Source organism: Anarhichas minor, unplaced genomic scaffold (assembly GCF_050575085.1).
Source record: "Anarhichas minor isolate MPS153535 unplaced genomic scaffold, ASM5057508v1 ptg000050l, whole genome shotgun sequence".
Taxonomy (NCBI): Eukaryota; Metazoa; Chordata; class Actinopteri; order Perciformes; family Anarhichadidae; genus Anarhichas; species Anarhichas minor.
This window is the reverse complement of record NW_027466496.1, coordinates 2379841-2403922: the sequence shown is the minus strand read 5'-3', so window position 1 is coordinate 2403922 and position 24082 is coordinate 2379841. Positions and strand designations below refer to the sequence as shown.

General features: G+C 41.1%; 2 protein-coding genes across 3 annotated transcripts in view; one reads left to right on the top strand and one right to left on the bottom strand.

Annotated features, from left to right (window-relative positions):
• prkdc (protein kinase, DNA-activated, catalytic subunit) overlaps positions 1-11289 on the top strand; it is a 29932-nt gene extending 18643 nt beyond the window's left edge. Inside the window, exons 55-86 of the mRNA XM_076112631.1 lie at positions 92-265; positions 519-617; positions 762-972; positions 1124-1298; positions 1436-1639; positions 1764-1879; positions 2020-2151; positions 2285-2464; positions 2979-3190; positions 3303-3441; positions 3579-3767; positions 4082-4306; positions 4421-4529; positions 4664-4766; positions 4865-5027; positions 5115-5289; positions 5640-5833; positions 5946-6129; positions 6216-6376; positions 6575-6786; positions 6880-6967; positions 7058-7201; positions 7309-7516; positions 7930-7997; positions 8119-8339; positions 8600-8692; positions 8805-8885; positions 9070-9141; positions 9229-9430; positions 9679-9867; positions 10150-10289; positions 10721-11289. Coding sequence (XP_075968746.1) covers positions 92-265; positions 519-617; positions 762-972; positions 1124-1298; positions 1436-1639; positions 1764-1879; positions 2020-2151; positions 2285-2464; positions 2979-3190; positions 3303-3441; positions 3579-3767; positions 4082-4306; positions 4421-4529; positions 4664-4766; positions 4865-5027; positions 5115-5289; positions 5640-5833; positions 5946-6129; positions 6216-6376; positions 6575-6786; positions 6880-6967; positions 7058-7201; positions 7309-7516; positions 7930-7997; positions 8119-8339; positions 8600-8692; positions 8805-8885; positions 9070-9141; positions 9229-9430; positions 9679-9867; positions 10150-10289; positions 10721-10925 — 5068 coding nt within the window. The 3' untranslated portion in view covers positions 10926-11289. The remainder of the gene's footprint in view (positions 1-91; positions 266-518; positions 618-761; positions 973-1123; positions 1299-1435; positions 1640-1763; positions 1880-2019; positions 2152-2284; positions 2465-2978; positions 3191-3302; positions 3442-3578; positions 3768-4081; positions 4307-4420; positions 4530-4663; positions 4767-4864; positions 5028-5114; positions 5290-5639; positions 5834-5945; positions 6130-6215; positions 6377-6574; positions 6787-6879; positions 6968-7057; positions 7202-7308; positions 7517-7929; positions 7998-8118; positions 8340-8599; positions 8693-8804; positions 8886-9069; positions 9142-9228; positions 9431-9678; positions 9868-10149; positions 10290-10720) is intronic.
• Positions 11290-15185: 3896 nt separating this feature from the next.
• On the bottom strand, positions 15186-23838 carry garem (GRB2 associated, regulator of MAPK1). 2 transcript variants are annotated; one of them, XM_076112633.1, is made up of 6 exons: positions 23304-23838; positions 21845-21985; positions 21390-21520; positions 19699-20901; positions 18810-18964; positions 15186-18500 (listed from the first exon to the last, which is right to left on the bottom strand). In XM_076112633.1, exons 1-6 carry the CDS (start codon positions 23422-23424, stop codon positions 17660-17662), a joined length of 2592 nt encoding a protein of 863 aa, XP_075968748.1. In that variant the 5' UTR covers positions 23425-23838; the 3' UTR covers positions 15186-17659. The 2 variants fall into 2 exon arrangements, with proteins under 2 accessions (XP_075968748.1, XP_075968747.1); XM_076112632.1 differs by having other exon boundaries at positions 15186-18503; positions 23304-23836.
• Between the last annotated feature and the right edge of the window lie 244 nt (positions 23839-24082).

The following is a 24082-nucleotide window of genomic DNA, read 5'->3' as shown; positions in this document are numbered from 1 at the left end:
GGTTTAAAGTGGTGTTGTCTCATATCTAAATGAATAACACATTTGAATGCTCATTTGTGCTGCAACCATGTTTCTGCATGTTACTCGTCAGGGATGAAGCCAGGCAGAGAGTGTGTCTGGATATCATCCACAAGATGATTGCCTGCCTGAGTCCGGTTCAGCTTCAGGAGCTCCTGGGAGCTGTGACAGCTTTCATCTCCCATCCTTCACCAGTGTGCAGAGAGAGGATGTATGACATCCTCATGTGGATCCAGGACAACTACAGGTACTGTGAGCCATTTTGGCGTCTGTTCTCACATAATGCATTGATTTTAGTAACTCTCTTCTGATTTGACTGCATGATTCAAACAATCAATCAATGTGGGGCAAAATAAATTGCATATAGCACGAGTAGCAAATCCTGCAAATTCTTCAGTATAACTTTTATTATATTGCTTTTTGTTAGCACTGGACATGAGCAGTGACAGGTTACGTCTCTGGTATGAACTTTAATGATATACTGTTTGTTATTCTTCCAGTGATGCAGAGAGCATGGAGGACAACACCTCACTAGAGGTTTTGAACGCAGCTAAAGAAACACTACTTCAGGGACTGTCTGAAGAAAACCAAGGCCTTCAGTAAGAAGCAACTATTTCTCTTTTGTTTTATTTATTTTATCCTTTCTCATATTAATCAGGGTATTGCAATTTAAACAATTCACAATACAATATTCAGTGTTTTGACTGAAAAACGACAACATCCCTGTCCGTTTTCTTTTGTAGGCTTTATGTTCGTAACTTCTGGAGTCAGGAGAAGCGCCTCCCAACTGCGACCCTTGAGCGAATGTTGACGGTGCTTCGTTCTCTGTACTCCTGTCAAATTGAAAAGTGTTTCTTAAGCTTGGCTACCAATCTTCTGCTGGAAATGACCAGCCAGAGTCCCGACTTCATACGAAACATTTTTGAGTATCCGCTGTCAGAGTGTACCTTCCAGGTCAGTTAAAAATCATTTATTTCTCTCAGGGGGTCTTTAAGAAATAAGCTAGTTCAAATTAGTTACTACTAGCTATTACTTCAAACTTGAGATTTGTATTTGTATGTTACTGATGAGCCTGCTGTGTTCATTATGTTTCTCCACTCTCCAGGACTATGTGATCGACTCCAACTGGCGCTTCAGGAGCACGGTGATGACTCCCATGTTTGTTGAAACTCAAAGCTCTCAAGGCACGCAGAGTGTGGCGGCTTCGCAGTCTGGAAGCATTAAGGGGAAGCTCCGAGCCACTCAGAGTTCATTAGAGTTCAGCCAAACCCAAACAGCAGGTACTGCTATAAGGCCATATCCTGGTGTCAGCACTAAAGATGGAAGCATTTGCTGTACCTGTAGCTTTGAGGTCAGAGAATTTGTAGGTGAACATATGTATACTTACCTTGTTTTGTTTTTATTTGTTTTTCCCCAGGTCGACGTACAGCATATAACTGGCTGACGGGCAGCAGTGTGGACACACTAGCAGAGTACACACTTGGCTCTGAGTCTCTGTCTTCATTGTTGGCGTTTGATAAGAAACAAGAGAGACAAACTACAGCAAGGAGACCAGTGGGAGAAGGCTTTGGGCTCAGGCGCCTTACTGCATCAACCGATGAGGTGGACAGTCGCACTAGAGGTTGGTTTTCACTTTCCATCCTTGACTTAATGCTTTGTGACTCTTAAGTATGTTCCAAGAGAGAAACAGTGTTTCAAATGGATTGTAATTCTGTAAATGTGATTTGTTGTTTCTATGTCAACAGCGGCAAATGAGCAACGCAGTAACATCTTAAGATTGAGACGCCGATTTCTCAAGGATCAGGAGAAAGTCAGCTTGACTTTTGCGCATAAAGAGATCCAACAGCAAAGACAGAAAAAGGTATCAAACACGCAACAAGCAATATGCTGATCCACATTTATCCTGAGTGAAATTCATTTGTCAAAGTCTGGATGGCAGCACAAACATTTTTAAGATGTGAGTCTTGCTTACTGTCTGTGGTTCTGTTGTGTGTCCCACAGGTGGACAAAGCTGATCAAAGGCTGCGAAAAGAGGCTCAGGTGACTCTCTATCGTAACTACAGAGTGGGAGACTTCCCAGACATCCAGATCCCATACAGTAGCCTCATCGCCCCCCTTCAAGCACTAGCCCAGGTAAGACTGCCACTGCTCTCTGTGCCCTTCTCACAAAGTACTGCGTCTCTAAATATAAATGAATACATATACCCTAAAGAACAGAAAACAAGCAGCTAATGGATTTTTTTTTCCCCTATGCATGTTCCTTCAGAGAGATCCAATTTTAGCCAAACAGCTGTTCAGCTCCCTGTTTGCTGGAATCCTCCAAGAAATGGAAACACACAAAACAAGAGTGGAGAGCGGGAGGATTAAAGAGGAACTGCGTCTCAGCATGAATACATTCCTGAGCAACAGCACCCTCTGCTTCCCTCCATTCATAGCATGTGTGCAGGTATAACTTTGAAAAACTATTTTAATATTTTGCTTGCAAAGTCTTAAATGTGAAAACTGAATAGCATTCATTGATATTGTCAAAATGAAGGTAGCGCCTGTATTCATTTCATTTACATCCACAATACCACTGACTTTATGGCCAGTAAGTATTTAGGATCTTAACAATAATATTCCAGTTTCCTCTGGAGGGTAGCCTTTGTCAGGGGTGACATAATTATAATAATTCTTCTTCTTCTTCATAATATTTGTGATTTTTGCATTTATAGAAAAACACATCATTGTGAGTCTCACACACGAGCAAGACCAGTTTTTAAGTCCAAACATATCAGGCCGTCCACCTTTTTGTAGAACAGCTAACAAATTAGCAAGAAATACAATTTGCCATGCAAGTGCTCCAATAATACTGTAGCTGCCTCGCTATGTTATAGCTTATTAGAGTCAAACTCAAGACTATAAACTTCAAGGCTGAAAGCTGATGGGTTGAGTTGATACTCTGCTGGTTGTGTTGCTAGGACATGTGCCACCAGCATAAGGAGCTGCATCTGCTCGATCCAGCAGCCATCAGCTCCACTTGCCTGATGAGTCTCCAGCAGCCGTCGGGCATCCTGCTGCTGGAAGAGGGCTTGTTGTTGCATGCCGGTGGCCAGGATGAGCCTTCTGCCAAGCGGTCACGAGGACGCAAAGAAATCCCCCCGGACACCAATAAATGGATCCACCTAGCAAGGTGTTACAACTTTGTTGACCATTGATACTGGTTCTATCAGTGCTGGAACTGAATGCTAGCTTTATTTTTTCACTAATTACTCAATCCAGTCTTTGTTCCCGGTCTTCTCCAGGCTTTACAGATCTTTGGAGGATTATGATGTCGTACGCGGCATCTTTGGTGGTAAAGTTGGGACCAAGGCGATCACCTGCGCTGCGCTTCAAGCTGAAGCCAACACTGACTTTGCAGATGCTGTGAAGCTTTACAATGAGGTATAGGTTTACAATAAATCTAGCGTAGTGCTTAGGTAGCATGTCAATGCATGTGGATTGGTGCAGTTCTATCAGATTGCTAGCTTGTGTGTGCAGCACAATGGGGTCAAACTGCTTACTCTCTTCCATACTGGCAGGCCCTGAACACTGAGCAATGGAGTGATGGCGATCCCACAGACTCTGAGAAGGACTTCTGGGAAATAGCTGCCATGCAGGCCTACAGTCAGCTGACTGAGTGGAAGTCTCTTCAGTACTGCTCCACCGTGTACATAGATGAAAACTCCCCACCCAACCTCGAGAGGATGTGGTCGGAGCCGCTCTACCAGGTACTAGATCTTACCTTTCACAATCGAGGAATTCTCAGCTATGCACCAGGGAGAACTGATGTCCTGCAGGTTTTGAGTCCAACCCGGGTATTCTTCATGTCTTGTTGAATGAACGTTAACTCAGGCCTCCATGGCATGCAAATGACCATCCCAGACTCTTCAGTCACCTTGAATTTTCGCTTGAATTTGACCAATAAGTTAAAGAATTCTGTAGCATATCATAGCCTGATATAAGTCATATTGTGATGCAATGCACAATGAACATGTGAAAGTTCTAGTGCTTTTCTCACGCCAGTCTTTTGCGTTTGTGCCAGGAAATGTACCTGCAGCACATGATTCGCAGCATGCTGAAGCAGCTGCAGCTGGGTGAGGTGGACCAAACTCTTCTCAGCTTCATCGACAAAGCCATGAAGGTGGAGGAGCGCAAAAAGCTGCTGGAAAGCCATTACAGCCAAGAGCTCAGCTTGCTCTACATCCTGCAGGAGGACTATGACCGTGCGACATACTACACCAACTATGCCATGCAGCTCTTTATGCAGGTCTGCTGTAAACGTCCTTTCTGTCTATCGCCTCAGAGTTTCAGAACGACAAAGATCATTATTAACTCATTCTTACTTTAAAAGCAAACAAAAGTAAATGTTTTTGCCTCATAGAATTACTCCAGTGTGGATACGTTGTTGACTCAAAGTCGGCTGACCATCCTGCAGTCAGTGCAGTCCTTGACTGAAATCCAAGACTTCCTGCTGTTCATTAAAGGAGACGGTGAGCAGAGACGTTGTCTTGCAAGAATTGCAGAATGATTTCCCTGCAACTGTCTTTGTGTAATACCATAAATACAACAATGTTTTTGTCCCACTCTCAACATTTAGTAACTTTCATTGTGTTTCATTCGCTAGTGTCTGTGAGCTCGCTCAAGCGGCTCATAAGACTATGGACCGAGCGGTATCCTGATGCCAAAGCGGATCCAGTGAATTTATGGGATGACATCATTACATCTCGGTCAGAAAAAAAAAAAATATAATATTTTTCTTATAAATCTTTTAAATGATCAGATAACACATTGTGATGCGGTGTCATATTTGATCTCTACGTTTCAGATGTTTCTTCTTGGACAAGATCAGAGTAAAGCTAAGAGGCCACGCTCCCAGTGACAGCATGGAGGTGGACAATTCAGAAGACCCAGCGGGAGACATTGACACATTAGTAAATGACTGCAAGTTCAACATGAAGCTACAAATGGCCGACAGCGCTTGGAAGCAGGTGAAGAAACAACCTGTGGAAGTTACTTATTTTGTGCTGTCCCATGTTGACCACAAACTCACCTTGGAACACGAATGTTGTTTTCAGAATAACTTTTCTGTGGCCACCAAGCTGCTGAAGGAACTTCACAAAGAAGCCAAAACAAACAGAGGCTGGTTGCAGCGGTGGGTCCACAGTTTTAGCCGCTACAACCAGAAACGCAGCCAGGCCCAGGGTCCTGTTGAACAAATCAGTGTCATCCTGAAGACTATCCCACTCCTGGGTAAGCAGGGAAAAGACTCATGAACTGTACATTATCTTGAGGATTACAAGACGGGGAAGGATAGGCAGCCTCAATGTGATTACTGTAGGAATGTGAAACTTAAAGGTGCCCTGTGGAGTTTTATTGTAAACAAACAAAAGTTCTGTTTACATTCAGTATTACTCATCAAAACACATTTTTGTGTTTGTGAAGTCTAAAGAACATCATTTGCAAAGCACATTTTTGTTTACGTTCACTTTTTAACTAGAACTGAACTTAAGGCGCAACAACATACACAAACAGATAAGCGTGAGTTCAGCTGCTCTTGTTTGCAGTTGAGATGTTTCATGTCAGCTCTCATCTCTCTGCAGAGGACCTTCAGGCTGACTGTCAGAGTGCCACAGCTAAAGTATTCAGAGACCAAAAGATACTCCAGGGTACATCCTTCCACATCCTGGCCACAGCTGTAAGCAGGAGCCCCTCTGTCCTGGGAACTATTGAAGCTGAGAAAGCAGAGGCAGTTGCAAAGCTTTCTGGAGCTGCTTGGCCGGATGAAAATCCAAAGGTACTCTAAATATATTACTTTCAAAGTTATTTATAAAATACTGTATAGTGTACAGTATGACTAGAGTACGTCCAAACAGTCTATGTAAATGAGAGATCTTTTTTCCCTGCAGAAAGTGGAAGTGGGGCTGCAGTTGAAAGCATTGACATTGCTGTGTGATGCTACCAGAAAGGCTGATGAAGAGCTTCAGTCTTATACTTGGGACTTTGTGGAAAGCAGCAGCATCATTGAGACATACATGACTTTGGCTAACTTCTGTGACAAACGGCTGCGAGAGGAGGAGCAGAGTGATACTGGTGATCAACGATACTGACTGATTGTGTGCCTTTGTTGCACCAGTAACCCAGTGACCTAACTTGATGCATTTTGCGTTTTGTTACAGAAAGCCAATTTCCAGACCTGTTGGCAATGCCTGTTCATGTATTAGAGAGCATGTTTAAAGCACTGAAGATGAACTCAGAGGAAGCTCGCCTCAAGTTCCCTCGTCTGCTGCAGATCATTGAGTTGTACCCCTCTGAGACACTGGACCTCATGATGAAAGAGGTTAGTATGTGAAGACCATGGATGCTGTGGAAGCTAAGGCCACATTAATACAGTTTAGTGCACTTCCATCAGTTCCATCCATCCATTTTCCCCTGCTGTGACTGAAAATGATCACACAACAATGTAAAACTTGTTACAAGCTATGGAAGTGAAACACTACATCAAAAGTGTGTGTCGTGACTTTCTTGCCACCTGTAGATGGTGTCAGTTCCCTGCTGGATGCTGATTGGCTGGATCAGTCAAATGGTCGCCCTACTGGACAAGCCGGAAGCTGTGGCCATGCAGCGCTGCATTGAGCAGATAGCGGAGTGCTACCCTCAAGCTCTGGTTTACGCTCTTATGATCAGCAGTGAGAGTTACCAGTTTGAGGACTCTACGACAGGCCACCAGCAGCAGGAATTTGTCAACAAGTAAACTGCATAATGTCTCTTTTGGGAAGAAAGGAAAATGACAATATGATGTATATAAACGTCTGCTTATTGGTATTGTGTGTGATTCAACAGGCTCCGGAGTATGCTGGATAAGGGAGGACATGTGAAGAACTTTGTGGATGCACTGCAGCAGCTGACAAACCCTGAAATGCTTTTTAAGGTAATGAGTGCAAGTTCAGCCATGAATTAACCAAGCTGCCACTTCCTGGTTACTGGCCTGTCATTGATTATTGTCGTTTGGTCCACACAGGATTGGTGGGATTGTGTGAAAAATCAATTGGATAAACCAGGCTTTGACAAGAGGCGGATGGGCGACGTGTATAAGGAGATGCAATCTTCTCTCGGAGATTGTAACACAGGCGGTCATGGAATGTTTCGCAAGAAATTTATCAAAGTTTGTAGTTTGCTTTTATCCTTTTTGTATTGCAAATGCATGTGTCATGTACAAAAATGTGCACATTTCAATCTATTTTTTCTTCTTTTTTCTTTTGTATTTAACAGAAATTTTCCAAAGATGTGGAGAAACTGCTGGGATCTAAAGGCAGCAAGCTGTTTGAGAAGAGGAAAGAAAAAAGCTTTGTGCGGCAGGTGGATGATCTGGCAGCATCCATGCGTGGATTTCAGAAGGAACCAGGGAACCTAAAGGAATACTCGCCCTGGCTGAGTGGATTTAAAGCAGACACATTCAGCAATGAGCTGGAGATCCCAGGTCAGTGCAGTTGGACACTCGTGCTGTTAAAACAAGGGCAATCGGAACTCTTTAGATATTGCACATTGCTGGTTTTGATCAATTATTTTGATCAAAAGAGTAGCTCAACTAGTTTGAATTAAAAAAAATAAAATATATATATATATATATATATATATATATATATATATATATATATATATATATATATATATATATATATATATATATATATATATATATATATATATATATATATATATATATATATATATATATATATATATATATATATATATATATATATTCCTCTGACAAAAACGGTTGGGAGCCACTTATTCAGAGAACATCATGTTTGCAGTTGTGAAAATATAATATTGTTCTATGGAACTCTATCCTTTTCACCAATGAAGATGTTTTCCTTCCTCTCGTAGGACAATACGATGGCAGATCCAAACCTTTGCCAGAATATCATGCAAAAATAACAGGCTTCGACGAAAGGGTATGTTTTTATTGTTGTTTACTGTCAAATAATAATTTAATTGTTCTAATAGCAGCCCTATGTAAGTTTGAAATCCCACTGTGGGCTGCTCAGTATATCAGTGTGGATTTATGCCCCGCAGGTGAAGGTGATGTCGTCTATCCGTCGGCCCAAACGCCTGATCATCCGCGGGGATGATGAACGGGACCACCCCTTTCTGGTGAAGGGTGGAGAAGACCTCCGCCAGGACCAACGCATTGAGCAGCTCTTTGCTGTCATGAACATTCTGCTGAGTCATGACGCCGCATGCACACGCAGAGGCATGCAGCTGCACACCTATCAAGTCATTCCCATAACGACAAGGTCTGTCCATCCATCATTATATCCTTCCAGTTAAACCTAATGCATGTACTGATTACACGAGTCGAAGTAGAACTACAACAGACTTGTTTCCTGTTTTCTTTGCATCCAGCAAATAAGACATAAAACGCAACACAGATTCCTGAGATTCATTTTGTTTTATAATAATGATTTGTTATTATTTATTCTTTAAATGAGTTGTTAGGGACAGGGGATCATAGACTGTAAGGTAACGTAATTGACCACTTTCACTGCCTTTACAGAATTGGTCTAATTGAATGGATGGAGAATACCTGTACACTGAAAGAGTTCTTGTATAACACAATGACTGACGAGGAACAGCAAAGGGCAAGGAGGTACAGTATATATTTCAATCTAGTAACCCCACTGTCCAGTGGTGAGGTTGATATGTCATCTTCATATTTATTGAAAACGGTGTATGTAAACGTGGATTTCTCTTTCTTAAAGGTGTGTTGAAGACCACAATAACTGGCTCCAAACATTTAATAAGAAGGCAAATGGTATTGCACTGTATGGATGCGCTTACCAGTAAGTCTCCCTCATGTTCATTTTAGTTCCTTTTAACTTAACTGTTTCAGCTGAATTTTGTTGATTGTAGTTTTATATTCACAGCATATATAATCTGTTATAGTCTGTTTTAACATTAGGCAATGCCACAGGGGGAAATACTGTTTTGTAAAATGTGAGCTACAGCATATTTATCCTTTGCCAGGAAAGCGAAACGTACTGAGACGGTCAACAACTTTGCGAAAGTGTTGCAGCATGTGCCCAGTGATCTCCTGAAGTAAGTTGAATCTCTGTATTCTAAAACTGCTGATGAAGGTTAACACTTTCAGTAAAACAACTTCTTCTCTTTTTTTCCAATGTCTAGGAGAGCTTTTCTGAAGATGTGCAACAGTCCTGAGGCATTTCTCTCCCTGCGCTCCCACTTCATCAGCTCCCATGCCTTGCTGTGTGTCAGCCAATGGATTCTCGGAATTGGTGACCGCCATCTCTCCAACTTCATGATCAACATGGAAACGGGAGGCATGATTGGCATCGACTTTGGTCATGCATTCGGCTCAGCCACGCAGGTTGGCCATGATTGTTTCATTGAGGGCAGAAGTGAAAATGTTTAACTAAAAGTAGAGGACAGCCCAACGTTGGCATCCATAGAGACGTACCGCTAGCATGGATGAAAATGTAACAAACAGAAGACCATGAGGTTCTTAGGTGTTACTGTGTCCAGCTATATAAATGTGAACAGCACTTTGTTGAAAAAGACACCACCATCTCTTGTATAAATAATTCCCTCTCCGTTCAATCTTGTATTTCCTCACAGTTTCTCCATGTGCCTGAGCTCATGCCTTTCCGGCTGACCCAGCAGTTTGTGAATCTAATGCAACCCTTGAGGGAGTCGGGTTTGATCCAGAGCATCATGGTCCACTCCCTCCGAGCTTACAGTGCCGAGCCGGACCTTTTGCTGAACACCATGGATGTGTTCGTCAAGGAGCCCTCGTTGGACTGGAAGGTAACCAATCACTCCAGCTGCAGAAATCCCATTTAACATTGAATTTCTGACTGTCGGTATTTGAACCACAGATAAAAGAGGTAAGGAGATTTGATAATACCTCCGGGGATGTAAGTAGAAATGGACATTTTAAACGTGTTACAGGCAGAATGTAATGTGTGAATCTGATTTGTCTTTAGAGTTTTTGAAATACGTGGCAGTAGCTTTAAGCTAAGACCTTCGCTATACAGTAAACTGTCAATAACCTTTATGACAAACAATGTTTCCCATTGCTCTGAACAGAACTTTGAGCTGAAACAGATGAAGAAAGGAGGCACATGGACGGACAGCGTAAACACCAAAGAAATCAACTGGTATCCCCTACAGAAGGTGAACTTTGCCAGAAGAAAACTCGAAGGAGCAAATCCAGCGACTATAACCAGGTATGTCATCAAATCATAACATGGCAGACCAATCAACAGGATTTCATTCATGTCAGACCACACTGAGGGTTTTTACAATTAAAGACGAGACTTGCATCCATTATGGTGGAAATATTGCTCCAATTGTGTGATTTACAAAATCACACAATTGCAAAAATGTTATATCGGCGGCCTTGGGAAAGCCCTAATACTAAACTAATAACACTTTTATCAAGTTCTACACAATTGTTGATGTATACAAGGGTTGGAAAGTTTAAGTAATCTGTCACATAATCCAATCTGATATGACGGCTCTAAAATCAAAACTTCCTTTGTGACACAATGTTCAATTTTCAGCTTTCAGTTTCAATCCAAAATACTGTAACTGGTCTTCATTGGCATCATTTTGAATTGTACTTGTGTGTGATTAGATGTTGCTTTATTTTGGTCAGTGAGGAGCTGAAGCTGGGCTTTGAGAAGGACGCTGCCTTCCAGGGGATGAAGTCTGTGGCCCTGGGGAGTAAGGATCACAACATTCGTGCTCAGCTTCCAGCTGCAGGCTTGTCAGTGGAGAAGCAGGTGGACTGTCTGCTTGACCAAGCCATGGATCGAAATGTGCTTGGCAGAGTTTATGTGGGCTGGGAAGCATGGTTCTGATTCTTTGGTATGTGAAATAGTCATTCACAAAAATTGGGGAACAAATCTTATCAAAGGTGAGCAGCCGCGGATCGGGAAATGTGAAGATACATTTGAGAAGATGTATTTTTTAGTGGTCTTAAGAAGTTCCCTGTAATGTCAAATGTTTCCTCTTTTGTAGCTGTGACGGATCATTTTCATATATCGTGTTGTGGCAGAGTTTGTAGGGCAGGATCAGCATGTTATCTCATACTTGACTTAAAATCAAGAAATCTTAAGTCTGGAAACATTTTTGGAAAAAGATTTAGATTCTTCTTGAAGAGAACTATTACCGTCATTTATTAATGTCTTGTAACTTCAGTTTGAAATAAAAATGTTGAAGATGCTTGAGAGGTTGATTTACAAATAGCTTGAACACTTTGGTCATCTATTTGCAACTGACAAATATTGCCACCTTGCACAAATCCATTGTTTTATATGGTGTGAATTGAAATATCAGTTGACTCATAGCCAAATAAAGGAAAGGGGGAGTTGCATTTAAAGATAACTTTTTTTTAATCAGATCTCTTTAAAAATGAAATGATAATTGAAATATGTCATTTGTCCACTATGATGCAGAGATCCTCCACCAATCCCCTACCTTTTCCAGTCTGAAACACTGCCCCCTGTAGGCCCCTGAGCAGAGCACATCGGCTGTGGTCAGCTTGGATTCATGTCCACTGGATTCCATAGTGCCAAATGAATGCAGGAGTTTTGCATATTGCACCCCTGTTGTGAAAATACTGTAATGCATTATACATATGTAGTTTTTGTGTACATGGCCGACTTAAACAAGCCACCTCATCAACCAATGATTATTTTCATTATCAATTTATTATATTTAGCTGAAGCATAGATCACATTCGGGCTTTGAGCCGTTTGAGATTGTTGTGGTTATCGTGGCACTATCTTGTAATATTACCCAATTGCATATGAAAAGTGCTGAGTTGTTACTTGACTTAAAAATCACAAACATCAGTTTTAAGCCACACTAGCAGCTCAAGGTATGGTAGTGTCAGTCCATCACTTTGGCCCATAGACTAAAATATCTCAACAACTAATGATTGGATTGCCATGAAAATGTGCACGTTCATGGTCCACAGAGGATAGATCTGAATGACTTCAGTGATAGTCTGACTTTTCCTTTAGCGGTTCTGATTTGGACGTCTCGGTTTGTAGCGCAATATCTCTATACTTGGTGGATGGATTGCTGTGAAATTTGGAACAGATATATATTTTAATTAGAAAATGAAGTGTAATAACTTTGGTCATCCTCTAACATTTCAACATTTGTACGATTTCTCCCACTTTGATTTAACACTTGGACATCAGCCTCAACTGTTCATTGTGTTTAGCGCTATTTGCAAATGTTAGCATGAAAACATGCTAGACCAGTGATTCTCAACTGGTGGGTCGCGGTATATACAGTATTAACAGTATTTGGCGTTAATGCCTTGTAATACTAATATACACATATTTCACAGTATAGAAGAACACCCACAAAGTTTGTTTTCATGTGCTAATTGAGCATGGTGAAACGCAAGTATGACGCAGACTACATGAGATATGGATTTTCTTACATTGAGGACAAAAGAGGGCAAAAACCTCAGTGTGTTTTGTGCAGCGAGGTTCTGGCACAAGAAAGCATGAAGCCGTTTTACTCGTTTACGTGAAACATTTGTGGGACGGGGACTTACAGGAACAATTTCTCTGCACAAGAGAGCTCCCTACGACTGCAGAGGACATTTTCAGCTCAGGTTCAAACTGCACCATCTTTTCATTAAATCAATTTGAGAAGTTGAAAATTGGGGTCGCGGCTTGTCATTAAGGGGTGATGGTGCGTCCCGCAGCCAGACCAGTTGACAACCACTGTGCTAGACTATGGTATGCATGATGTGTGCCCCCCTCTGTAAACTGATAGCTTAATTGGGAAAGCTATTGTGCATGGAGATTCATAGAATGCCTGTCACATCCCACCTTGTTGCATGCAGGTGCCCAGACCAACCAGTGGGAGTCACTACTATCGTAGAAACAATAATGGGCCTTTTATCTGTGAGATAAGCATCTCTGGTGTGATTTGATCAAAGCTGAGGCAGATTGGGACGCAATCTGTACGGCGGTATTAACACTGGCATCGGTGTTTGTGCCTTTGAATTCGTAGTACTTTCCATTGAGTACATTGCCTTTACATATAAGTTTATTCAAATACAAAAACTGGGCTTTGACATCTTTTTCATGACATCTTAATCTATCAGCCAGTACGTCTCCAAGGTTTTGTGTTATAGATGCTGGTCTAGCTGTCAAGAATTGGTGCAGGACTAAAGTGCTGTCGACATACTGGCTGTAGAATGTGAAATAATTATTTTTGAGTGCCTCGTTTTCTGTGTTAGTACTTTTAGGATAACTACGCACTAGCTCTGTGTATTTGATCCAGGCTTTCTCTATGTTGTTCACTGTAATTCGGTAGGCACCAGCTGCCCAGGCATCCCACTTCATTTCTGCACTAAAGTCGTCAATCTTAAAATTAAGAACTTTAAATTCAGAGTTCACAGCTTCCAGTCCCTCTGTTTCTGGCGCTAGCAGTAGCAGGCCTTTGATCGCTCCAGCAAGGTATGGCCCAACACCTGGTACGCGGACAATATTTTCAGCAACTGCCCCTGCAATTGAGTCTTGGAGAATGTTTCATATCTGTAGGCTTTATAAAAAGCTGACTCGGCTCACCTACTTGATTGTCGATTTTTCATCCATATTTGGCCTCACAGAGTTGGAGGGGTGGCTTTACCTTGTAGAGTGGAGACTAAAGACCCGAGAGCATCCTGGTTGGTTGGTTACAATAAGGGGGTAAGATTAAACTGTGTCCGGGTTAGAATCTAATAAACACCTACTTTATTAGCTACAGGACATCAAATCATGTCAGGGTTAACAATAGAAGACATTCCCTCACTAAATGTGTATGTGTGAGTGCAAGCATGTAAGAGATAGTTGTGAGAAAAATGTGTGTGTAGGTTCTCCCTTGATAGAGTCCCAAAGTATCTGTGAGCAGATAGAACTACATAAACTGCATTGAAATTGATGGAACGTATCAGTCGCCATCAGTTATAGTTTTCTGCGTAATAATAATTGTAATGAATGAGCATCACAAATATGTAGCATTTGTTTTTCCACATTTTTTAAAGAGATATAGCCTTGATTATAAAGTATTAAATGTTACTACTTGATGCATGTCCTCATAGATGATATTCAAATATCTAATCACTGTAGGCCAACTGGAACAAATACTGGCTTTTTAGAAATCGTTATAATTATAAATATATATTGAGCCATAAAGAGCAGAACTGCAGTTCCCTTGAACTGTGAGATGTTAACCTGCCTGATGTAAGGCAGGAAACAGAGACCACAAGGTCTCACTAAAGCAGAACTGATGAAACACTTACTGGTTTCCAAAATGCTTCAGATTGGATCTGCAATTTGTTACAAAAACCCAGCAAACCTCTACTGAGGACTTTTGCAATTTGCTGACTGATTTTGTAATATTTCTAGGGTAATTTGTAATGTAACTATATTAAATCAATTACTCTATAGAGTACACATATACACCTTATAACTAAACTAGTGGGGCAGCAACTAACTGTACTAACCAAGTAATCTGTCAATTATTAGCTGAAGGAGTTGTCAGTCTTGTTTTGTCCAACTAAGAGTCCAAAACCCAAAGCTACACAATTTATTAAAACATTAAGACATAGAAAAGCAGCACCGTGTCATATTTGAGGAGCTGGACCAATCACATGTTTGTTATTTTTGCTTGAAGTCTTCAACATTTCATCATTTATCAAAAATAGTTGCTAATTAATTAACGGTGGTTTGTCCGATAATCGACCACCAACCTCATAACATCATTAGAATACCCGCCAAAGACGTCTGTACACCAAGTCCCCTAAGACTTTAAAATCATGTTCATCACTTATCTGTAAGTCTTCCGACATTGAAACGGCATTTGTTAGCTGGTTTTGTGTAGTTTCTGATTGTATTTACGCATTACATTATACAGAAAGTATTATGTAGGATAATTACACTATCACCCTTATCAACGAATCATTGCCATCACCTATCGTAGAATGTTGCTGAAGTACAGACCTCTTGTGACATTGTTGTGCAACGAATTAAATGTGAAAACTTGAACTTATTCCAGATTTCACATGAACAGCCCTGAACTGCTACTTGACTAAAAAAAAAAACACAAACACAAGTTAATCCATTTTTAATACAATCAAAAATAAGGAAACAAAAGTTAATTGAAAGACAGCAGTCCATAACTCAAGATTTCAATAATGTTCACCAATAATGCCATCAAACCCAGTGTCACAGTCATTTTCACAGATGCTAATTGTTAATGTGGGTTAACAGGCGTCATGAAGATGGAATAGCCATCAGTGTTAACTGTTGATGAAGGTGAATTCATGGGCCCGGGTCAGTTGTTGTAGTGTGTTCACAGTTTATATCTCAGAGGTATCCATGTAAAGGTATCGACTTAAAAGAATTCCTTTGGCACTCTTTTCTATTTGTGGTCATTTCAATGTGAATAATACTTCATTGCTTTTCATTATCACTCACTTGCTTAGTAGTTCTTTCCCATGGTCTCTTTGGATTGCCATGTCTACTGCATAGGACATTAATCACCGTATAATAACAATGTTGAGCGACATGAATTCCCCATAAAAAATGTGGACACTGGGACAATATGGAGAATGACCTGAGCACACGGCTTATTAACGCAATTCTTTTTGGTCACTGTGTATGTAGTGTGACTCATGACCAAATGTTATCTGAATTCATGGATTTATTAACCCAAATAGAAACCAAGGATGTACAGAATGTTAAACAAAAAAATAGATATTTGAACATAAGCTTTGTTTCTTAATAACAATAATTTCAACATTAGTAACAACTTTCTTTAAAAAAAAAAAAAAAAAAAATCACATTCAATTTTCATTTACATAAAAAATATATCACGTAAAATATGTAACAACCCGCTGCAAAAAGTGTGAGGGGAAGAAATCAACAGGTGTTGGCCAACAGATCAGTCCTGGGCTGTAGAAAGGCTGTTGTTGCTGAGGCACCTTCATATATCAGCCACACCAACAGACTGAAAATATCTGCATATTTTGCATTATGTTAAATACTGCATAAATAAATCAACTCTGATTTAAGGCGACAGAGAAAATGTTTGGTACCAATAGAAACCAATATTTCATTTAGGCAGATCATTTTCAATGTTAGCTTACGTGCCTCTCAGGGCATGTTTAACATAACTACCCCCCCCCCCCCCCCCCATGTTGAGACGTTTGTATTCTCAAGACAAAAAGACTAAATGAAAATGTTAAGCCAAAGTGAAATATTATATATTTTAAGGTCCATGGGTTAAGGCGCAGAAAAGCGAACATTTAATAGTTTCTAACATTAGAGCACACGTACAATACATACAATGAGAACAAAGGAGAAGTACCAAAGCGTGTAGTGCATTCACTCTCTTTTATACGTTTATATTTAATGACCTTAACTGCAATTAATAAGGCTGAAATCCACCAAAGTGCATGATGCATAATTTGTATTTTGTGTCAGGATGTCATCATTGGTTATTTCCATGTAAGTTTTAGACAAAGGATATCATTTTATATATAATTATATCATTTTGTTAGGACCCAGTCAGTCTTTTTCTGCAATAGATAATCTCTAAAAAGTTTTTTTTTTTTTAGCAGAGATGTTTAAATTCAAAGCAATTAGCAATATAGTTGAACACAACTTTAAATTTAAAAAGTATTAATAAGACCTTGCATGAGGACAGTTCATAAATGGGACATGTTGTTGCACACGAGAGATCACAATCATTTGATTTGACTCTCACGAGCATCGTTCAGTAAAGTAGAATATCACAGCGATAATACAGATGCGATTTCTGAGCCCAGTTGGTTTAAATGCAACACTTTATCTCCTAAAACTAGACAGGAAGCCAACACTACCTGAGATCAGATAGCTGCACAGACAGCCACTCAAAGAACACAAGTATTTCTTAGTACCTGTCAGCAGAGGGCAGGTCTTGAATTCATTCAACAGGAGTAATTAAATCGACTGTTTTGGATGATGTTTAGAAATGCACTTGCAACACAATTCTCCATCACGTCCCTGACCTCGTAAAAACAGTGCATACTTCCATTTGTCACTGACTGCATAACTATAGAATTGCAAGCTTTTTTTTGGCGGTTACCAAATTCAGCCAAATGTCCAATTGCGTATCACCTACAAAATGTTTTTGAATATATACCATCGTACATCCTCTGCGCTCTTTTAGAAATCCTGGAAACAGCTTGTGATTCACGTTGTGATATTCCACTTTAAGGACAGAATGGTACAACGGCCTCATTAAGCAAATCTCTTGCCACACATCAGTGTCTTCTTTTACATTTGTTAGCTAACATTAGGATTGATGTGATGACATGTCCACTAGTAGGCTGTGGGCAAAAGTAGCCGACATGGAAATGTCTCCATGAAAGTGCCGAATGGTTTCATTCAGTTAGTAAATAGCAGTCACAGACTTGAAGTCTTTCCCCGCAATAGAGTAACAAGGACATAAATTCATATTATACAAAAAGAAACTCTTTGTGGCTTGGTGTGCATAGCATATATACTGAAGGCAAGAACTTAGTGTCGTATACTGTTAGTTATATCTTGGGCCTCCACCCATTTATGAACTGCATGAGTTTCTTTACCTGCAGTTTGCTTAGCTTGAAGTCCTCGGACAGAATGTCCTCGGTGAGCTGCAGGAGTAAATTCCCATCGATCCTCTCGGACACAAAAAGAGAAACGATGTCCTCTGGCAGGCCAATGAACCACAGAGATTTGGACACCTCCTCGATAGAAAGGCCAGCCATACTGGACGGGGGCTGCCACTGTGCAGCGGGGGGGGAGGATGGACAGACGGGAGTTAATGAGTCTTTTGTGGCCTGCTCATGTTGAGCAAGTGAGCAACTGGAGGTTTCCTGCTCACTGTCACAGACGGAATCCGACAGTAAATCTGCGCTCGTCTGTGCGGCATCCGACTTTGGTGTTCTCGGCGGTAAGCTGGGACATGAGAGGCTCTGCTTGGTGTTAGATTCTTCTATTGGCTTGTCTCTGTACATTTCCGAGTTGAAACTTGAAGATTTGGTGCAGAACTGATTCAGAGAAGCTTTCTGCGACCTGAAGTCCTTCCTGCTGCGTGCGTGCTCTCGGCCGTCAAAGTCAACCAGGCTGGTTGTACAGGTTTTTGGGGTGCTTGGGGATCTCTTTCTGGGGTAACTGTAGTAACTTTGACAGCTGGCTGGTAGAAATTCCTCCATGCTGTGCGATTGTCCTCCACTGAAATGATTGGGCCATGACAACCTGGAGGACATCCCGTCTGAAGGCAGGCTACTGCTGGGCATCGTAGCGTTAGGCTCAGTGCTGTGGGATTTAACCCAGGTACAGGGGTAGCACACTCGGCTTGGCTCATGTGGGTCGGCCGCCTCTTGCTCGGATGCTCCGCTACTGATGGAAAAGTATAAAATTAATTTGTGGTATAAGAGCAACCCTTTAAGTAGACCTCATCATACAGTTAAAAACTTGTCATTTTATATCTGATACCGACTGGGGTAAATAAAATGTGGGTTAAGGAGAACTTTTTATGGAACAGCTAAATATACAAAATCATTAAAAAGATCTAGATGGATTTCAGGGGCAAGTTGAAGAAAAGAAATAAAAAATATCACAACATTGTTCTCTACAACTATGAAATGTCCTGCTTTATTCTTTCTATATTTAATGTGGGTGTAATTAGTGTCAGATGTTTCTTACATGTTGTGGAGGCCAGAAGAATAATAGGAGAGGGTCGGACTTGGAGACCGAGTGTCTTGCTGCCGTGGTTTAGTCGGGATGGGCACAGACGCCATCTGTTTCAAACTTCGTGGAGGAATTGGCGGGGCATTCAAAAGACGGCATTCTTCCTTCACCTAGAAAGGAAATGAACTTTGAAACTGAAGGCAAATTCAACACATTAATTTTTTTTTCTGTAGAACTGAAGGTGTCAGACACTGCTTTAAATTATAATCCTTAAAATATCATGAAATCAAACCCCATGTTTTACTATTCATGGTCTGCAATTGCCATTCATGTATTTACATTGAGTAATTCTCTCTGTATAGGAGTGTTTATTGGTGGTGGCAGAGTCCGCCATTCCCACTGCCGCATTCAGATTGCCTTCCTAAGCACGAGGCATTTAAAGGGAAACAATCTATCCGTGACATGCAGTGCAATCTTATCTCGTTCACAACAGCCTCACAGTTCGTCAGTCCCTCTTTAAAACTGTCTCAGTCAGCGCTGCATTAAGTTACAAACTGAACATCCTACTGCTTCACATTAGAAAAGCTTTCAAACGGCAAAACACAGGGTCACTTTTATTGTGAAGAAGCCACAGGAAACGCAATGTATTTGTCACCACAGTCAATGCTACACGGCAACCTGGCATACATGGCAACCTTCTATCAAAAATCATGAAATCATTATTCAATTTTGAATGACTTCTTTCTGAAAACAATGCGAGTTTGTATAGTTGCACTGTAATCTAATACACCAGCTGTCTCGGTTCCATTTCTGACGAAGAAGCCACTGTTAAACTGCACTTGCTGTTACCGCAGTAACCCGGGGAATCACAGAATCAACTTGAAGTACGATAGATTATACTCACAGCTTCAGACTTGGGTGGAACTGGTGGTGGAGTAAGAGACGCATCTAAACTGGGTGTTGCACCGAGAGCACAAGTCACTGGGTATGACAGCGCTGCTGTTGTACCACAGCCATTGTTGACGCCTCGAGTTCCCTCGCTTACAGAAGGTTTTGGGATCTGACCTCTCAGCTGATCCAACCACAGCTCCTCATAGGAAACGTCCAACTTGTTGAGGGGTGGCTGTTGGCTTGTGCTGTCCATCAGTTCGGGGAAAAGGTGTTCATTTTCTCCTGAGTCTGAAGGGATGCTGTCAGAGGGAAGAAGAGCCCAGTCTCCACATAGTGTCATGCAGCCCTGCAAATTGACCTCACTGTTGCCGTGCAAGTTGTTGCCGTACACACACACAGATAGTCGGTGGAAGGACTGGGTGAGCTCCTCCCGGGCGTAAGTTAAAGAGCTGGGAATCTGCATGTGGTTGTGACAACCGTTGGAGCTGCTGCTGCCTCCGCTGCTTCCACTGCAATTGCCGTTCCCACTGCTTTTCTTCGGGCTCTTCCCATCGTCGTTCCAGTCGGTCCGCACATCCCGGACGGCGCGAGAATAGTCGTCTATGTCGAACTGCTCCTGGCAGAAGGAGAACCAGCGATGCACCATAGGTTCTAGCCACAACTCTCCTTGCAGCAGTTCTTCTGGAATAAGACATCTAGGCATGGCCATATGAAAGGGAAAATGGATGGGGATAATTTTGTTGCTTCGCAGGACGCAGCACACGACCACCGTCTTCGTCTGAATGTTGACCAGCTTGTAGCGATGACCCTCCCGGATGTGGTGGAGGTCATGCTGGTTGCGGGGTGGACTGCTGGGTACTGTGACATTGACGGGGAGACGGGTTTTCTCCACGATGTTCCGGATGATGTGCTCGCCGTCCTGCATCTGAAGCTCCAGCGGACTGCAGGTGCTGAACCTGCCTTTGCACTGGAAAGGCAGGCTGATGCTCTCATTGGTGCGATGGTTCATGCAGATCAAGCAGGGCATCTTGCTTCGACCGATCTTGCTGATGGAGTTTAGCTTCCCGATCTTCTTCAAAATTGTGTTGAACCTTGATTTTTCTTTGGAGGCCTTGGAGTATAGGATCTCAGCCTGGCCCATTAATGTCAGTTCATCACCGGTGCATAGTGTTATGTTATAAACTTCAGTATCTTCATTACATTCCCCTGAAGCCATCTGTGAAAAGACAACATAGGGTCTAAGTACTTAAGAATCTAAGGAGAGCATTTTTTAAGTAAAATCCCCGTCAGTAAACATTAGGTTGGCACATTAACAACTGCTTTCTGTATAGATTCTGTCACTGATTTACACAAGGAACTTGTTCTAAAAAATAATGGTTTTGTTTCCCTTAATATTACTTATTAGTGTGGTTGAAAGACTGTCGTATCAAGAAACATCAAAGTAGAAATTGACCACAACAAAGACTATGTAATAAACCATTATAAATATTAATGGTGTCCTAACTTAAATCTACTTTGTGGAGCTGAATTTACGGGAAAAACAGTATATCTAGTCTTTAATGGAAATTTTAGTTTATCAAATGCGTCTGATGTCAGAGTTTGAACATATAACATGGTATAAATAGTCCAAAAATATACAAATTTGACTTAACACCACAGAATCCAGAAGCAATCATAATAATCCCGATAACACATTTGACGTACCTTAACATTGAAAGTGATTTCTTCCATGACGTATACCCTCTCAGGGAATGCTTTGGCCACCTCCTCCACGCTGTTGAAGTACTGCACAGGCTCCTTGACATCTCTGTCCTGCTCCAGTAGCTTAAACTGACCTGAAGCAGGAAAAGATGTCTCAATGCAACTGACGGGTTAGAGCATAGATTGTGCTTATCGGGGCAAGTATGTTTTGGGGAAACAGCTTCACATTGTTCCTATGATGATACACCAAAACTCCTCTCACAATGTCTCATGTATTTTCTAGGGCTGCAGCACAGAGGTCAAAGATTTGAATCATTATTAGAGGAGCCCCCGATTCAAACACCATGTTGTCAGTGTAAGAAAGCACCTGCCTTTTTTTTCTCGTTTTGATATATACAAAGAGACATCGTCAAAAGACAATGTCAAGAGCAATGAGCGTCCATGCAGCTGGAGCTCACCTTCATAGTGTACTGGGATCTCTATTTTGGGCCCAATGACATAGTGTCCCTCCTCCAGACTGTGAGCAGTAATAGTCGTCCACTGACGGCAGGAATGAATCAAGAGGTAGTCATTGTCTCTGAGCCCTTCAACCAACTGGCCTGGAGGAATGAAAACAACAAGCAGAACACAGATTTTACCTTTCAAAGAAATATTGTAATACCGCACGGTACAGTAGACAAAATATGAAATTGTACATCATTAAATCCAACATCTGATGTACTCACTGCACAATCAAAATCTCAACTCATAAAATATCATAACTGTCATGTAACATGTTCCGTTATTACACCTGCAAAATTTAAAATGAACAGTAAAATGTTAAAATATAAAGTATGATAACTCAGACACTGATGGCCTAGGTTTTCTTTGGAGTTGTGATATATCTAGTCACGTGTTTCATCACTTATTGTATAAATTGACCTGATTAGTGTGGGTCACAGCAGCAAAATCACTTTTTTAGCATCCATGGTTGACACAATTTTTTAAATGATTATGCCAAACAATAAAGTCAGTCTCCTGAGAAATGCCTTGATTACTCTTTTCTTTTTTTTAAACCACTTGGGAGCCTCGCAGGCTGCTCCACTCAGGCAAATGCACTGGATTACTGAGCACACTCAAATCCCTATCCTCCACGGACAACGACAAATGCCTTAATCCATACCTCTCTAAAAAAGCAAGCACTCCCATTTAAAAAACACAACACACCACCACTGTTCTTCATGGGACACTGAGCAGAATGTGACAGAAAGTGGGATAAAGATGAAATAATTGCTAATGGTCTCATAATGGCTTCATTTTCATAGCACATAACACAACAGACATGTTTATGTTATTGCACAACTGTTTGGCTGATGTAGAGGTAAATTCCCTGACCCCACATTACAGCCATCTGTAGTGTTGTTCTACGTTCACCTTCATGTAAGTTTACTGTATTGTTTTGCCTAAATGAGTCTTTCATTGTACCCAGGAGACACTGCACATGTGCCTATACAGTAGAATTATTTGCACATATTTTCAAGCAGTCAGAGTTGCACAATTAACAGTCTTCTGTCCCCAACTCGAAATACTATTAAAACAGTAGTTGGTTTTATTCTAATTTACTGCCTTAACTGACATGGCTACAGAGAGAAAGCAGTGAGGCAACACTGACTAACTTAGCAAACATAATTATTTGGTGAGATTTCCACGACAGATACAAGGGTTCAAATACAGTGACGCAACCTCAATCGTTAACAAATGTTAACCTTTTACGTTAACGTGACACTTTTGTTGGAAATGAATACGATACGGTGACAAAATCAGCCTCTAAAAAAGTTGGTTCCGTTTAGCTTTAACGCACGCTAGTTTACCGTAGCTGCTAACTAGCAACTTGGCAGCTAGCAAAATAAAACTTAGTAGTGACAGCAAGTTACTAACCGTTATCCAGCTTGGCAATTTGAGGCAACCTATAAGCACTGACAAGTTGATCTAATGGTATAGACGTCGTGCTCCATGTAACATCTTTTACATTGTTGTACAACATTGTTCCAAGGTCCATTTTGCTAGCTTACATTAGCCAACTGTGGAGCTAGCTAGCAATGTGTAAACACGGTCACAAAGGGCTACACAAAGCTAACCCACTGAAGAGTATATCAACTCGCCATCTACAGCTTAATGTTTGGCACGTTTCTTATAAATCGTCGCATATTTCCCTTTGCATTGGCCTACGTATCATTAAGGTCCGTTGTCTCATTATGTTGCAGAGACATGTTTGTTTAGCTCGCAACGACTGCATCAGGGCAACTGGTCTAAAGTTAACCTGATGAATAACGGAAATACGTTTTTATTCTTTTAAAATAAAAGCATCATTTACATTGGGACACACAAAAGAGGGAACACGGGCAACAACACAAAACACGTCTCATCCTTTCTCAGTGAAATTGTTTAATTGCTTTCACGAGCAATGTATTTTTAAGTTCTTTACCGGAAGTTCGAGTTTTGTACTGCCACGGTTGACACCGACGTTTATAACAAAAATAAAAGAAGGCAAAACGAAGACAACCTAATCCAAAAATAAAACTCCACCTAGGGCTCCAGATTTAGGGCTTTTAAATCATAATGAAGGAAAACAGTTCACCAATTTCCAATTGCGTATCTTTGTCTGTGTATTAATAATGACACTCCTAAATATATGTCAAAGTTATGACAAGTTAAAT